The sequence below is a fragment of the Pongo pygmaeus genome, chromosome 2, assembly GCF_028885625.2.
Source record: "Pongo pygmaeus isolate AG05252 chromosome 2, NHGRI_mPonPyg2-v2.0_pri, whole genome shotgun sequence".
NCBI classification, from domain to species: Eukaryota; Metazoa; Chordata; class Mammalia; order Primates; family Hominidae; genus Pongo; species Pongo pygmaeus.
In genome coordinates, this window is record NC_085930.1 from 108,870,114 (window position 1) to 108,885,106 (window position 14,993).

Sequence of the window (14,993 nt, forward strand, 5' to 3'; positions counted from 1 at the left end):
GGACAGGTATCCTATTTACCTATTTATAGTATATTTAAAGAACCAAATATCACCAGTAAATTGGATAGTACTGGTGATTACCAGGGTCTTGAAATTGCCCAAAAGTCTCCTGAAACTTCACTTTAACATTATGCTTGGTAACTTACATGCTTGTGGCAATATTTCATATGTGTCAAATGCTTCATAATAAAAAACTTTCAAATCATTAAGCCAGATCAGATTTCATGAAAACTTATCTAGAATATTTTGTAAATTCCTGTCAAGAGGTTTGCTTGTCCTGAGCTGAATGCTCAAGATAAGTTAGCTTTTGACACCTAACAAGCAAGCAATGTAGAAAAGAACAGCCAGCTGGTTTAAAGGCCAGAGTTCCCAGAAGCCCCTCAAACAGGCATCTCCCAGGAGGAACCACTAAAAACATATGGACAAGTAAGAAACTGATTATACAATGTATCATCTTATTTCTGTATAAATTGCCCTTTCGAGGTTGCCACTTTGAAAGACTCTTGGAATAGAAAATACTGCCATATTATTTCATCTCTACTTCCCATGAACATTCTGTATTATGCCTTTATGACGTATTTTTGGCACCTCATTTGTTACTTTTTTGAGTTTGGGGTGCTTTCACAGCAGGTTTGTTGCCTAAGCACCAAATAAGTACTCATGGCAGGGTACCTGATAGGCTTCAGCAGCTGAGGTTACCACCTGCTCCACCGCACCAACAACAAAGACTCCCTTCTTGATATGCTCCCTTAAGTACAGTCCAGCTGATGCAGAGTCCAGTAGGTCATATATCTGCTCGTTGTAGATTTCAATAAAGGAACACTTACAAAGGAAACTCTTTCCAGCTCCAGCCTGTAAAAAAGAAGCCTCGTTTAGATACATTATTTTCATGTGTTCATACCTAGTTTTCATGAGCATTAATTTTGCACTCGCTTCACAAGATGTGAATTTCCTATGCTATTATCCTTTAATACAATATAAGATACCTAAAAGTAAAAAAATCTGGATAACTAGTTTTTTTGTTTTGTTTTGTTTGAGACGGAGTCTCGCTCTGTCGCCCAGGCTGGAGTGCAGTGGCGTGATCTCGGCTCACTGCAAGCTCTGCCTCCCGGGTTCACGCCATTCTCCTGCCTCAGCCTCCCGAGTAGCTGGGACTACAGCTGCCTGCCACCATGCCCGGCTAATTTTTTGTATTTTTAGTAGAGACGGGGTTTCACTGTGTTAGCCAGGATGGTCTCGATCTCCTGACCTCGTGATTCGCCTCGGCTTCCCAAAGTGCTGGGATTACAGGCGTGAGCCACCGCACTCAGCTGATAACTAGTTTTAACACATCATTATATTTTACAGCTGCATCAAACTGTGGTCCCAGGCACCCTAGAGGCCTCCACTGTTGCCTGGGAGCTAATACAGGGGGAGGAGAATTGAGCAGTCCAGTTGGAAAATTCCATTTTTGTCTGTCTTGTATACTTGATGTCCTCATAAAGTTTTATTTGAAACAAGTGTTATGTTCTTCAAACGATTGAAAATAATTTATTTTAAAAGACTTTATAGGATTTTTAACCATAGAAATGCATGGTACTAAATTATTTCACTGCCACACAATTTGTGTGTCTAATTTCAGTGTTATAGATAAGTGATTTCTGCAAAGGAGTAAATGGTAAACCAATGTTATATATAAGTTTCTTTGGTACACAAGTAATGGAACATAAAACACTGATGGTTCTAAGCCCCGAATTCACCAAGCTACATCAGCACAACTGTGAGAAGGCCCAACCTGGGAGCCAATGCAAGAGGAAAGACCATATCCCCAGGGTGATGGAGCCATACCACACGTGGAGCACAAAGATCATGGAAGGCAGTAGCAGGTGCTGCAAAGGTGGTGAGGATGAGTCCATCACTGCTGGATGTCATGAGGATTTAGGGACACCCGCAGTCACCTGTGAGCCTAGGTACAGGTAGATGATTAGGCTTAGTGTATTAATGTATGTTTTCCTCAGTTGAGATTTTCTTTACCATTTCTCTCTTACAAAATCTTTTTTTGAGAGCCTCAGCAGCACTATTTTCCTTTCTTGTAAACCAGCAATTTGGGATAAAGGATAATGCATGTTTTATAAACTAAAAACTCAGTTGAGATAAAACAACTCAGAATCCTTAATATTATCCTCAGAATTGAAAGGTTTTTTTAATACCACACTAGTCTATTCATATTGTAGAGTACCATCCATGCTCCACCATGTATCATGAGCTAATTATCAGTAGCTACCTATTCAAAATTAGATATTTCATAGAACCACTTTATTTTTACATTAAGTTTTACCTTTTCTTTTTCACGATCAATTAAGGAAAACAAATATTCAAAACTTCGTGGGATTACTCCTCTCAGGTTATGAGAAAAATTATCAGATTCAGATGGTCCTAAAAAAATGAAAAAAATAAACATTGGATTTTTATTTTATTCCAAGAGTCTTTCAAAATGGCAATTTACACAGAAATTAGATGATACACCGTATAATCAGTTTCCTACTTGTGCTCCAAGCAAGTTAAATTTAGGTCTGTGAGAGAAATTGAAATTTTTCCAACTGCCAGGTACCAAAATCTGCAGGAAATCAAATAATTGTACTTTATTGCAGCACAGTTGGTCTCAATAGACTGACCTGTGCTCCAGGCCTTGGCCCCATACTGTGTGACCACAGGCTAATTACTAAATCCCTCTTAAGCTGCAGAGTTCTCAATTATAAAATGGGGATAATAATGGTAATAAATACCACATAGGGTTATTGGAAAGAATTAACTGAGAGGCCGGGCACAGTGGCTCATGCTTGTAATCCCAGCACTTTGGGAGGCCGAGGTGGGCAGATCACAAGGTCAGGAGATCGAGACCACGGTAAAATCCCATTGCTACTAAAAATACAAAAAAAAATTAGCCGAGCATGGTGGCGGGCGCCTGTAGTCCCAGCTACTCGGAGAGGCTGAGGCAGGAGAACGGCATGAACCTGGGAGGCGGAGCTTGCAGTGAGCCGATGGCGCCCCTGCACTCCAGCCTGGGCGACAGAGTAAGACTCCGTCTCAAAAAAAAAAAAAAAGAATTAACTGAGAGTGTAAAGGTAAAGCACAAAGCACTCAGAGCCATGTTAGTGCTTTAAACACATTAAGTACTAAAAATCAGGATTAGCTAGTTGATTTTTTTCAAATTAGGCAATAAAAGCCAAGCTGGTAAGAAAAGTACTATAAGAATATCTTACAAGATTTCCATGTAGACAGAAAAATGCAGAGTCTCTATTTTGTTACACTGGGAAAAGGAAGAGTGGATATGTAAATGGCAGGATCCTAAGGAATTCTAATTCAAGTTATAGCAATATTTACCAGAAAAATATATATAGCTAGAAAAGATCTAGATCTATTTAACAATCAAAATATTGAAGTATGCCTTAGAGACCAAAGGAACTAACAAAATGCTGATATGCACAAGAAAAATAGAGAATAAATTTTAAAATATAATAGTTGTCTTTGGTAGAAGGCCTTGTACCACACCTGGAATATTTAAAATGGTCCTTGTAACCTGTAGCTTAAGAAATATATAACAGAGGTAGAAAAATGCAAGTAAATAAATAAAGAGAATGAATATAGAACATGTAGATAATTTTACATCATTTTCCCATTGAAGAATATATTATACAAAGATCAATTTGATACAGTATGTTTGGCCCCAATTCTCATGTTGAAATTTGATCCCCACTGTTGGAGGTGTCGCCCGCTGGGACATTTTTGGGTCATGGAGTGTGGGGGGCACAACCCCTCATGAAAGGCTTGGTGCCATTCTCATGGGAGTGAGTTCTCTTCCCAAAAGAACTAGTTGTTGGAGACAGCCTGGCACCTCCTCATCTCTCTCTCTCTGTCTCTCTCTCTCTCTCACTTTCCTCTCTCACCATGTAATCCCTGCATGCCCATTCCCCTTTGTCTTCTGCCATGAGTTGAAGCAGCATGAGGCCCTCACCAGAAGCCAAGGAGATGCTGGTGCCATGCTTCCTCTATGACCTGCAGAACTGTGAGCCAAGTAAACCTCTTTTCTTTATAAATTACCCAGCCTCAGGTATTCCTTTACAGCAACACAAATAGACTAAGACAAAGATTCAACAAATCTTTAATTACCTTCATCATCTCTTGCCTAACCCACTGCAGTATCTCCTAATCCTGCTCTATCCCCTAAGTCTTTATTCCATTTAGCTGCCAGAGTAATCCTTTTAATTATATATCAGATCATGTACTTCCTACTTGTTTATTTTAAAAAAAGAACACTTCCAATAATGTCACATCATATTCAAAACAAAATCCAAAATCCTCACCAGGGCCTATATGACCTGGCCTAGGGTACAGCTCCGACTTCCCATGCTACCAGCCCCTTATCCTGGAAAACTCCACTCTCAATGGGTCTTCTGCTGGTCTTCAAACATCCTTGGGTGTGCACCCACCTCAGGGCCTGTGCAACTGCTGTTCCTCTGCCTGTAAGATTATTCTCTTGGATAGTCTCATGGTTCACTCTCATTTCACTTAATAACTCCAAAGGTCACCTCCTGAGAGGTCTTTCCTGACCCACCACCTAAAATTGCACCCTCTACTTTTTTCCATCCCTTTACATTGCTTTATTTTAATTTATAGCACTTATTACCTCTGGCATAATTTCTAGAGGTGTATTTGCTTTTAATTGTGTATTCCCCCTGCCTGAGCATCAGAAGGTCCACAAGAGCCAGGACACTGCCTTGTATTCAAGTAAACCAACAGTGTCTTGAAGAGTGCTGGGCATACTGTAAGTACAAGTATTCAATTATTTGTTGTTGTTGTTGTTATAACCTCAGAGAGAGAGAGGAAGACCTTTCTTACTACAACTCACAATTCAGAAGCCATTAAAGAAGAAAAAGAAGCCAGGTGCAGTGGCTTCTGCCTGTAATCCCAGCACTTTGGGAGGCTGAGGCAGGTGGATCACTTGAGGTCAGGAGATCGAGACCAGCCTGGCCAACATGGTGAGACCCCCCCCCCCCCCACCCGATCTCTACTAAATATACAAAAATTAGCCAGGTGTGGTGGCGCATGCCTGTAATCCCAGCTACTTGGGAAGCTGAGGCTGGAGAATAGCCTTGAACCCAGGAGGCGGAGGTTGCAGCGAGCCAAGATTGCACCACTGCACTCTAGCCTAGGCAACAGGGGGAGGCTCTGTCTCAAAAAAAAAAAATAAAAAGAAGAAGAAAAAGAAAAGAAACAAATTCAGCCATGTAAAATAAAACTTTAGCACAGGAAAAAAAAACCTTAAGTAAGTCAAAAGACAAATGAAAAATCTAGAGAAAAATCTGGAATCCATATCATGGACAAAAGGCTAACTTCTCTGTTTTATAAGGAATATCCACAAATGATTAAGAAAAGATCAAGCTAATTTTTTAAATGGGAGAAAAAACTTTGAATGGGCATTTCAACAGACAGGCTATTGATATATCGAATTAAACCTATGAAAGGTATTCAGCTGTCAACAGAAATAAACACACAATAAGATAATACTATACATACTCAAGAATGGCTAAAATTTTTTAAATTGACAATTTCAAGTACATATAAGGAAGTGGAGCAACTGGAACTTCCATATACTACTGAGATAATCACTTCGGGAAACTGTTGGGCAGAATCCACTAAAGCTAAATATACATATATCCTGTGATCCAGCAATTCTCCTGGATACATATCCAACATATATTACTTCAAAAGACGCAAGAAAAGATGTTCACAGCAACATTATTCATATGGTTGAAAAGTTGAAATAATCCAAATGTCTATCAACAGTAGACTGGAAAATGTGTAGTATATTCATACAATAATATATTATACAGTAATGGAAATAAACTACTACTACATGCAACAACATGAGTGAATCGCAGAAACTTAACACTAAAAGACACCAGAAACAAAAGATACACAATAAAATATTATTTGTAGAGATCAAAAACAAGCAATATTAATGATAAGAGAAATCAGAGTAATTGGCATTCCAGGGGACAGTTTTTGGTAGTTACTGACCAGGAATCTAGATCTGGTTAGTGGTTATACAGGTGTATAAACATATACAAATTCATTAAATCCTACTGAAAAACTGTTTATTCAGCACCACTCTGTGCCAGGCATTGAGCTGGAAACATAGCTGCAAACATGATTAACACATGGACCTTGCTAGCAAAGAACTCACAACTTGGCAGAAGCCTAGGGAATCTCCCTAATTTCAAGAGATCAACATCATATATAGAAATTATGCCTTTCCCCAAAATGTTGTAGGTTACTGTTATCACAGAAAGAGTAGATTAAGCCAACAAAAGTTAATCTTTACTTACCCATCATAGTAAATGTCTTCCCTGAGCCAGTCTGTCCACTGTAAAAAATGTTTTACATATTACTTTTACACATAAAATTAAAATACTCCTAGTATAATAATAGTGTATAAGTTTTCTCCACAAAAAGTTAGCTTATTTTCTTTCTATTTTTAAATTCTATTAGATAAAAAGTGAATGATCTGCCTCCTTTCTCTCCAATCTCCCTACAAAGAGCTAACCGCTGTTAATTGGCAAATGCTTCTATATTACACAAACATAGCCATCAGAGTTTTCATTTAATTTTTATTTACCAAAATTGGGATGATGCTCTTCCTACTGCTTTGCAACCTATTTTTCCCTTAATTTTACCTCAGATATCTTTCTAGGTCAGCAATAGAGGTCTGCCTCATTATTTTTAATAGCTACACAGTATTCCATGGGTTTGGGATCATGTAGCATCTTGCAGCACCATAATTTATTTAACCAGAATCAAATGAACTTTTGTTTCCAATTTTTGCTATGCTAAGTAATACAGCATTTCCTTTACTAAATTCTTTGTCTTTAAAAGATACTAAAATCTCTTCATTTAAATATACAGCAATAAAAAAATTCTTATGCTATAGGTTTTTGTGCAATGTCATATCTCCTGTTATCCCACTTAACAGAAATAAGAGTAACAAAAAACTAAAAGTAAAAACATTGAAGCCAGGCAGTTCCAGCTACTGAGGAGGCTGAAGTAGGAAGATGGCCTGAGTCCAGGAGTTCCAGGCTGTGGTGCACTAGAATCACAGCTGTGGATAGCCACTGCAGTCCAGGACTGGGCAACATAACAAGACTCCATCTTTTTTCAAAAAAAAAAAAAAGTTGTATTTTAAAGATGTCAATCAGGATATCAAAAGACTTTAGCTTAGATTCACAGCAAAAACAAAATTTTGGATTTACTTTTTCATTAAATGCCCCCCAAAACTAGAAAACAGCATGCTATAGTTTTTTACCCCCTTCTTCTGGAAGAAAAGAGGGAAAAAAGTTCTTCAGTAACTCAGAATGAGAAATGGATATTATTGAGTCCCCTACAAATAGGGTAATCCTATAGATTATTGTCCAAACAGGCACCTGAGAGTGAAGAGGACACTACTAATAATTACTTGACAATTGGTATTGTCCTCTGTAAACCAGACAGTATACCCACCCTGCCATGTATTACCTAGCTCTGTCTGCTGAGAAGGCCTAGAAGCAATGGCATTCCAATAGCAACAAACCAAACACACCTAGAGCCCAGATCTTGGTTTCTAAACACCATGCTCCAATAAAAGGAATTAGGGTTCACTGGTGAAATGGCTGATTCTAGGCGCAGGTCAGGGAAAACACAAGATGAGCCCAGAGCATCTTGTAGCATCATAAAGAAGGGGCTCAAAAAACAAAAGGGTGAGCTATAGCAAAGGGACACAAAAACCAACCTCAAGGAGGGCCCATTGGGCAAAGCTGGAACAACAGGAACAACAAGGTAAATAATTTTTAGTATTGGATCATAACCTAAAGAATAAAATAAATGCACATCCATAACATATAAAGAATTGAATAAATGTGGAAAACAGACAAATCTTTCTCTTTTTTTTTTTTTTTTTTTTTTTGAGGCAGAGTCTCGCCCCTGTCATCCAGGCTGGAATGCAGGGGTACAATCTCGGCTCACTGCAACCTCAGCCTCCCGGGTTCAAGTGATTCCTGCCTCAGCCTCCCAAGTAGCTGGGACTACAGGCGAGCACTACCGCATCTAGCTATTTTTTTTGTATTTTTAGTAGAGACAGGGTCTCACCATGTTGGCCTGGCTGGTCTTGAACTCCTGAACTCCAGTGACGCGCCTGCCTCGGCCTCCCAAAGTGCTTGGATTATAGGCGTGAGCCACCACGCCTGGCTGGACAAACTTTCTTACAAAAAAATGGTATATATATATAGATAGACAGATACTCTGCTCTACACTACCCCTCTACCTTGGAGTGTAATCCCGGCTACCTTGATAGCCAGGTGGGGCCAATCTAATCATGAATCCCTAAAATGAGAAAACCTTTTTTAGCTGCTGTCAGAGGGAGGTGTGACTAAGGAAGAAGAGTCAAAGAGTTACATGTTGTTGGTTTTGAAGATAAATGGGGCTGTAAGCTAAGTAATGTGGGTGGCCTCTAGCAGCTGAAAAAGGCAAAGAAACAAATTTTCCAGAAAGGAACAAGGCTGCCAAAAGAATTGCATCCTTGCTGACACCTTGATTTTAGCCTGTGAGAGACCCATGTTGAACTTTTCACTTACAGAACTGTAAGATAATACATTTGTGTTGTTTTAAGCCACTACATTTGTGTTGTTTTAAGCCACTACTGTGGTAATTTGTTACAACAGCAACAGGAAAATAATACAAGCATGTACTATGTATAAGGACACAGTCAACAACTTACTATGCAAAGATGGTACCATTATAACCGCTCATGCAAGACTCCACAATGCTTTTAGCCACAGTTGAGAATACAGACTCCTACAAACGTAACCAAACATATTAACATATCATAAAAATGAAAACATTTTTCCTAAATTACATTATACAATGTAACAGCAAAAATTGCTTAGTAATAACATGGAATCCACTACAGAAAAAAGGCTAAACTATCTAAGATGATTAAACTTTAAACATAATTACATCTATTAATCTCCTATACAACTATAGTTAAAGCACACAACTAAACTTTATACAGAATTTTGTAGAGCATATTGCATGTAGATATTGTACTGGTACTAGCATAAATAAATGGCTGTACATCTTCTTCAGTGATTTTTCTCATAAGTTTGCACTGAACAGTCAATACCTCCATTTTATTTTCATTTTTACCTATAAGGAGATGCAGTCTTATTAAGAATGCAAGAACTCCCAAACCTACCCTGTTTATTTTTATTTATTTATTTTTGAGATGGAGTCTCGCTCTGTTGCCTTTAGTGCAATGGCGCGATCTCGGCTCACTGAAACTTCCGCCTCCCAGGTTCAAGCAATTCTCCTGCCTCAGCCTCCTGTGTAGCTGGGACTACAGGTGCGCACCACCATGCCTGGCTAATTTTTTATTTTTAGTAGAAATGGGGTTTCACCATGTTGGTCAGGCTAGTCTCAAACTCCTGACCTCGTGATCCGCCCACCTCCACCTCCCAAAGGGCTGGGATTACAGGCCACAGCACCCAGCCCTCGTTTTACTTATCCATTGGCCAGTGATGCTCCACATAAAAAAAAGATCCAAAGACCTAAATGTCGGCCCAAAAACATCCATATGTATAAGGGAATACTGAAGATCTGTGATGGGCTGCGTGAAGTGGCTCACACCTGTAATCCTAACACTTAGGGAGGCCAAGATGGGAGGACTGCTTGAGGCCAGGAGTTCGAGACCAGCCTAGGGAACATAGTAAGACTCCATCTCTACAAAAAATTTAAAATTTAGCTTGGCATAACTGAGATTTATCCTGGAATGAAAAAAAATGAGCCAAGCATAGTGGCACATGCCTGTAATCACAGCTACTTGGGAGGCTAAGCAGGAGGATCACTTGTGCACTCCAGCCTTGGCAACAAAGCAAGACCCCATCTCTCACACACAAAAAAAAAATCTGTGATGTTCAGTATAGTAGCCATTAATTATATGTAGCTATTTAGATTTAAATTAATTAAACAAAACTTAAAAGTGAGTTCTTCATACACACTAGCCATATTAAAAGTGCTCAGGAGCCACATGTGACTAGTGCATCTGAGGCACTGAATTTTAAATTTGATTTAATTTTAATTAATTTAAACTTATACAGTCACATTTGGCTAGAGACTATTGTAACAGACAGCACAGATACAGAACATTTCCATCACTGCAGAAAGTTCCATTGGATAGCACTAACTAGGTCTTAATTAAGTTGACCTTAATTAGAAAAGCAGTTGTTGACATCATGGTAATCCTAAATCCTTAGATTAGGTAGTTTAACGGTACTTCTCAGTCATCCACTGGCTCCAAAAAGTGCATCTTCACTAACCTCCAGTGCCTCAGATGCACGAGCCACACTTTTAATATGACTAGTGTATATGAGGAACCGACTTTCAAGTTTTATTTCATTAATTTAAATCTAAATAGCCACATATAACTAATGGCTACTACAATGAACATCACAGATCTCTTTTTTTTTAAGAGATAGAGTCTTGCTCTGTTGCCGAGGCTGGAGTGCAGTGGCACCATCATAGCTCACTGCAGCCTCAAACTCCTGGGCTCAAGTGATCCTCCTGCCTTAGCCGTCCAAGTAGCTGGGATAACAGGCATGTGCCACTATGCCCATAATTTCCTATCACTTAGTGGGAGAAAAAAAAAAAGGAGGCTTTTGTCATCTGCTACAAAGTTCGATGAAAAAAGGAGAATACTATTTAATAAAATTAGATTTAAAATATTTATGGAATGTTTCGGTCTCCTTATTTGAGATGGATGAAATTAAAAAGAGACCAGCCCAGAAAAGAAATTCTTTTTTTTTTTTTTTGAGACAGAGTCTTGCTCTGTTGCCCAGTCTGGAGTGCAGTGGTGCGATCTCCACTCACGGCAAGCTCCGCCTCCTGAATTCATGCCATTCTCTTGCCTCAGCCTCTCGAGTAGCTGGGACTACAGGTGCCCACCAACACAACCAGCTAATTTTTTGTATTTTTAGTACAGACGGGGTTTCACTGTGTTAGCCAGGATGATCTCGATCTCCTGACCTCGTGATTTGCCCGTCTCAGCCTCCCAAAGTGCTGGGATTACAGGCGTGAGCCACCGCACCCGGCCAAGAAATGAAATTCTTAGAACTAATGAAGGCTTATATGTTCCAGGTAAAAAGTAAAGTTTCCAGCAAGGTGGCTCACACCTGTAATCCCAGCACTTTGGGAGGCTGAGGTGGGCAGATCACGAGGTCGAGAGATCAAGACCATCCTGGCCAACATGGTGAAACCCTGTCTCTACTAAAAATACAAAAATTAGCTAGGCATGGTGGCGCGCACCTGTAGTCCTAGCTACTCGGGAGGCTGAGGCAGGAGAATCACTTGAACCCGGGAGGCGGAGGATGCAGTGAGCCGAGATCATGACACTGCACTCCAGTCTGGTGACAGAGTGAGACTCCTTTTCAAAAAAAAAAAAAAAGTTAAGTTTCTAATTATCATTACCTGAGTGGTATCCACATCTGCAACATGATCAAACGTGAAGGTCTTGGGCTCAGGGTTGGAGTGCAGCCGGAGACTCGTGGAGGAGAGCACAGATAAGCATAAGTTCTGCTCTCCATCAGCTGACCCAGATCTTTCTGCAGGAGGACGAATTCGCACAAAAACTTTGATGGCATCACCTTCATTACTAAAGACAAAAAAAAAAGTAACAATTCATTTTATTGAAGAAGAAAGAAAACTGAAAAAGGATCCAAGTCTCATATTGCCTGTAATGTTTCTATAATGAGTTTCTCCAACAAAGTCCAAGACATATCCCATACAAATTTACCTCTTTTTTTTTTTTTTTTTGAGATGGAGTTTCATTCTTGTTGCCCAGGCTGGAGTGCAATGGTGCAGTCTTGGCTCACTGCAACCTCCACCTCCTGGGTTCAAGTGATTTACCTGCCTCAGCCTCCCAAGTAGCTGGGATTACAGGGACCTGCCATCACACCCAGCTAATTTTTGTACTTTTAGTAGAGACAGCATTTCACCATATTGGCCAGGCTGGTCTTGAACTCCTGACCTCAGGTTATCTGCCCACCTTGGCCTCCCAAAGTGCTGAGATTACTGGCGTGAACCCCTGTACCCGGCCAAATTTATCTCTTTTTAAAGAGTCTCACGTGACCTATACCTTTTACTTATTTACTTCACAATAGGCACCTTCACAACCCTTTACTTGAACTCAAAGGGAGTATGCGTTCATTTCATGGAGTTCCAAGTAGTGCTTGTCTCTCATTTCCCTCTTACTAGCAATAATAAATAAGTCATTCCCAAGGAGAATTATGCTATTGATTCTATCATTTTGCCTGGAAAGTGAGAGGGCAGAGGTAATATGCAATTTTCCCACATTTCCAGCTGGTTGAGGACTAAGTTAAATTTTGAAATAAGTACTCTTTACTATGCTAAATGGTTATTTTAAAAATATTCCATCCCTAGTCCTTTGGGAGCTCATCAAGAATATTTTTCTTCTTACCTTGGTTGGTTAGACTGACCATTTGTCACGCTGCGTAACTCAGCTAGAAAAAAAATAAAAAGTTATTAAAAGTCATTTAAATTGTAATATGGAAATCCTATTCTTCTGTAACATGCTCCTGGGTTGCCTACTACATTCAGCCTCCTCAGATCCCTGACTTTAACAATGCTGTGCTCCACAGCCCAGGCCTTGATCCTATTCTCATTCTATCCCAATCCATTACTGGTTATAACACCTAGTCTCATGGTGATAGAGACAGGAGACAGCCAAATGCTGCCCAGGTCATTGTGCACAGGGGGCTTCCCTAAACATGCCCACGGTGAAAAATTCCATCCCTCAACACATGCACAGTAAGGGAAATAAATCAATGTGGAGTGGCTCAGACTAAGGGCCCACATGCACACTGGGAGAATGGGGGGGAACCACTGGGAATTTGTGCCTTATGCAGGGAGAGAAGCCTGGCCTCTTCAGCTGGTGTGTTGTGGCCTGGTATTCAATCTGTGAGGTGGGAGCCTGTTGGCAGGACCTCCTTTTTTCATTGAGAGCTTTCTTTTAATAAATTCTGCTCTTCTCACCTTTCAGTGTATCCGTGTACCTAATTTTTCCTGGTCATGTGACAAGAACCTGGATTTTAGCTGAGCTAAGGAGAAAAAATCCTGCATCATTTTGGTGGCCCGTATAAGAACATGAGTAAAGGTGAGTAAAATGTGAACCAAAAAATATTTTTCCCTCTCGTTTCTGAGCCTTCTTGTCCTCAGACTTTTTCTGAGGGTAGAGGAAACTATGTCCCCTTCTACCCCCCATCACTCTCAGGGGTTGGGAATGTTGGCCTCATTCCAACCCAGCCTTTCTGTGGCATTTTCCTTCTTTTTTTGAGACTGTAATAGCACCTATCTTTTCTTTTACAATATTGGGGGTGTTCCACCCCCAACCCAGTGGCTGCAGGCTCATGTGTAGGATGGACAGGCAAGTGGGGCGAGCGGCAGTTCCTTGCATCCCTCCCCTCCCGGGTGGGGCTGGGATGCATGGCCCAAGGGCCCCACTTGGCTGGCTGGCTAGGGTTCCCGTCACATGCCCACAGAGTCTTCCCCTCCCCTAGCCAAGGGGCCCAGCTAGGTCTAAGCCCCAGGGAAGAAACAGCAATTAAAGATTTCTCTCCCTGTTGCAGAAACTCATTTGCATAAGAATAAGAGGTTTCTTCCTTCAGACATCTTTCAAGCCCTGCATTTAAGATTTTTTTTTTTTCCACCAGGGATTAACTTTTATGTGAGAGACTTTTTTTTTTTTTTCTAAAGATGTTTTACTAGGCCAAGACCCCAACTATCACTGTTTATATTCTCTGTAAGGTTTCAATTATGAAAAAGGATTTGTGAGGTTAGTCTTAAGCTGTAACCAAGCTGGTGTGCTTTCCATGTCTTTCTGTATGGCTTTGTCAGAAAGAGGGGTACCTTAGGATGGGATGCTGGCCTAGGACTCCATAGGTCCACTGTTCAAACCAGCCTGGCAAACCGGTCAATGGCAAACTTTGCTGCAGGCCTCCATCTTGTTTTATGTCCTTGGAAGCATGGCCTGTAACCACGTGCCCAGTGCTTTGTTTTAGCCTCTGCCATTTTACAATGGTGGCCTGGATTCAATCCTGACTTAAGGAATGAGTCCTTTCTGGTTTGATATCTGTGTGACCTTAGCCATTTGTTGATTCTCTTCCCCTCCATGAACCACCTTGAATTTTCCTTTCTCTGAGCACCTGGGAGGTTACCTTTGGTAAAGTTTGGAAGTCAGAAATACTGGCCACTTTGCATGGCTAATGTCGGGTAATAAGGGACTTAAAAGGATTTTCTTAAAAAGCACTCAGTTTAATTGAAAGTGGATATCCAAGTTATAAGTATATTTAAAAGACCTTTATGTTTTTCCCTTCTTAGATCTTATTTTGCTGGGAAAAGGTTTTTTTCTCAGTCAATTGAATTCTTTTTCTCCATTTTATCTTGCCACTCTTAATGCATGCATGAGGGGCCCTAAGATAATTTCTGATGGCCTGAGACTCCTTGGGAAAAACAGAAAAGCCTCCATGGATTCCATTTTGGGAGAGACCTTTGTTTTCCTAATGGAGCCCCAGGAATTAGAGGTGGATGGATCCCTCTCAAAATCTGTTTTTGTCTTCTAGCTATACCTGTTTACTAGGCCCTAGAAACTACATGCTTTCCTAGCCCTGCTCTTAAAGGGCCCCACTCAGAGGCTAATTGTCCAGTTATGAAATTGGTGAACAGAAAATCTTACAGCTACTGGATATTCTTCTGCCTGTGTAGTTATATATGTGTTGTGTGTGTGATCTCTATAAACAAGAGTTCTAATTAATTGGCCTAAAGGAAAATAAGCACTTAGATCAAATTTTTTTAAAGGAAAGAAGAGCTGTGGTACCATTTAGTTCACAAGACTTTAATCTTTGAGAAATAAA

General features: G+C 40.2%; 1 protein-coding gene across 3 annotated transcripts in view; it reads right to left on the bottom strand.

Annotated features, from left to right (window-relative positions):
• Nucleotides 1-14,993, bottom strand: part of KIF15 (kinesin family member 15) — a 92,422-nt gene that overhangs the window by 67,402 nt on the left and 10,027 nt on the right. For all 3 annotated transcript variants that reach the window (XM_054483523.1, XM_063661978.1, XM_063661977.1), the window contains exons 2-7: nt 12,542-12,584; nt 11,533-11,716; nt 8,789-8,865; nt 6,369-6,406; nt 2,318-2,415; nt 673-852 (exon numbers count right to left, since the gene is read on the bottom strand). In XM_054483523.1, the coding sequence (XP_054339498.1) occupies nt 673-852; nt 2,318-2,415; nt 6,369-6,406; nt 8,789-8,865; nt 11,533-11,716; nt 12,542-12,584 (620 nt within the window). The remainder of the gene's footprint in view (nt 1-672; nt 853-2,317; nt 2,416-6,368; nt 6,407-8,788; nt 8,866-11,532; nt 11,717-12,541; nt 12,585-14,993) is intronic.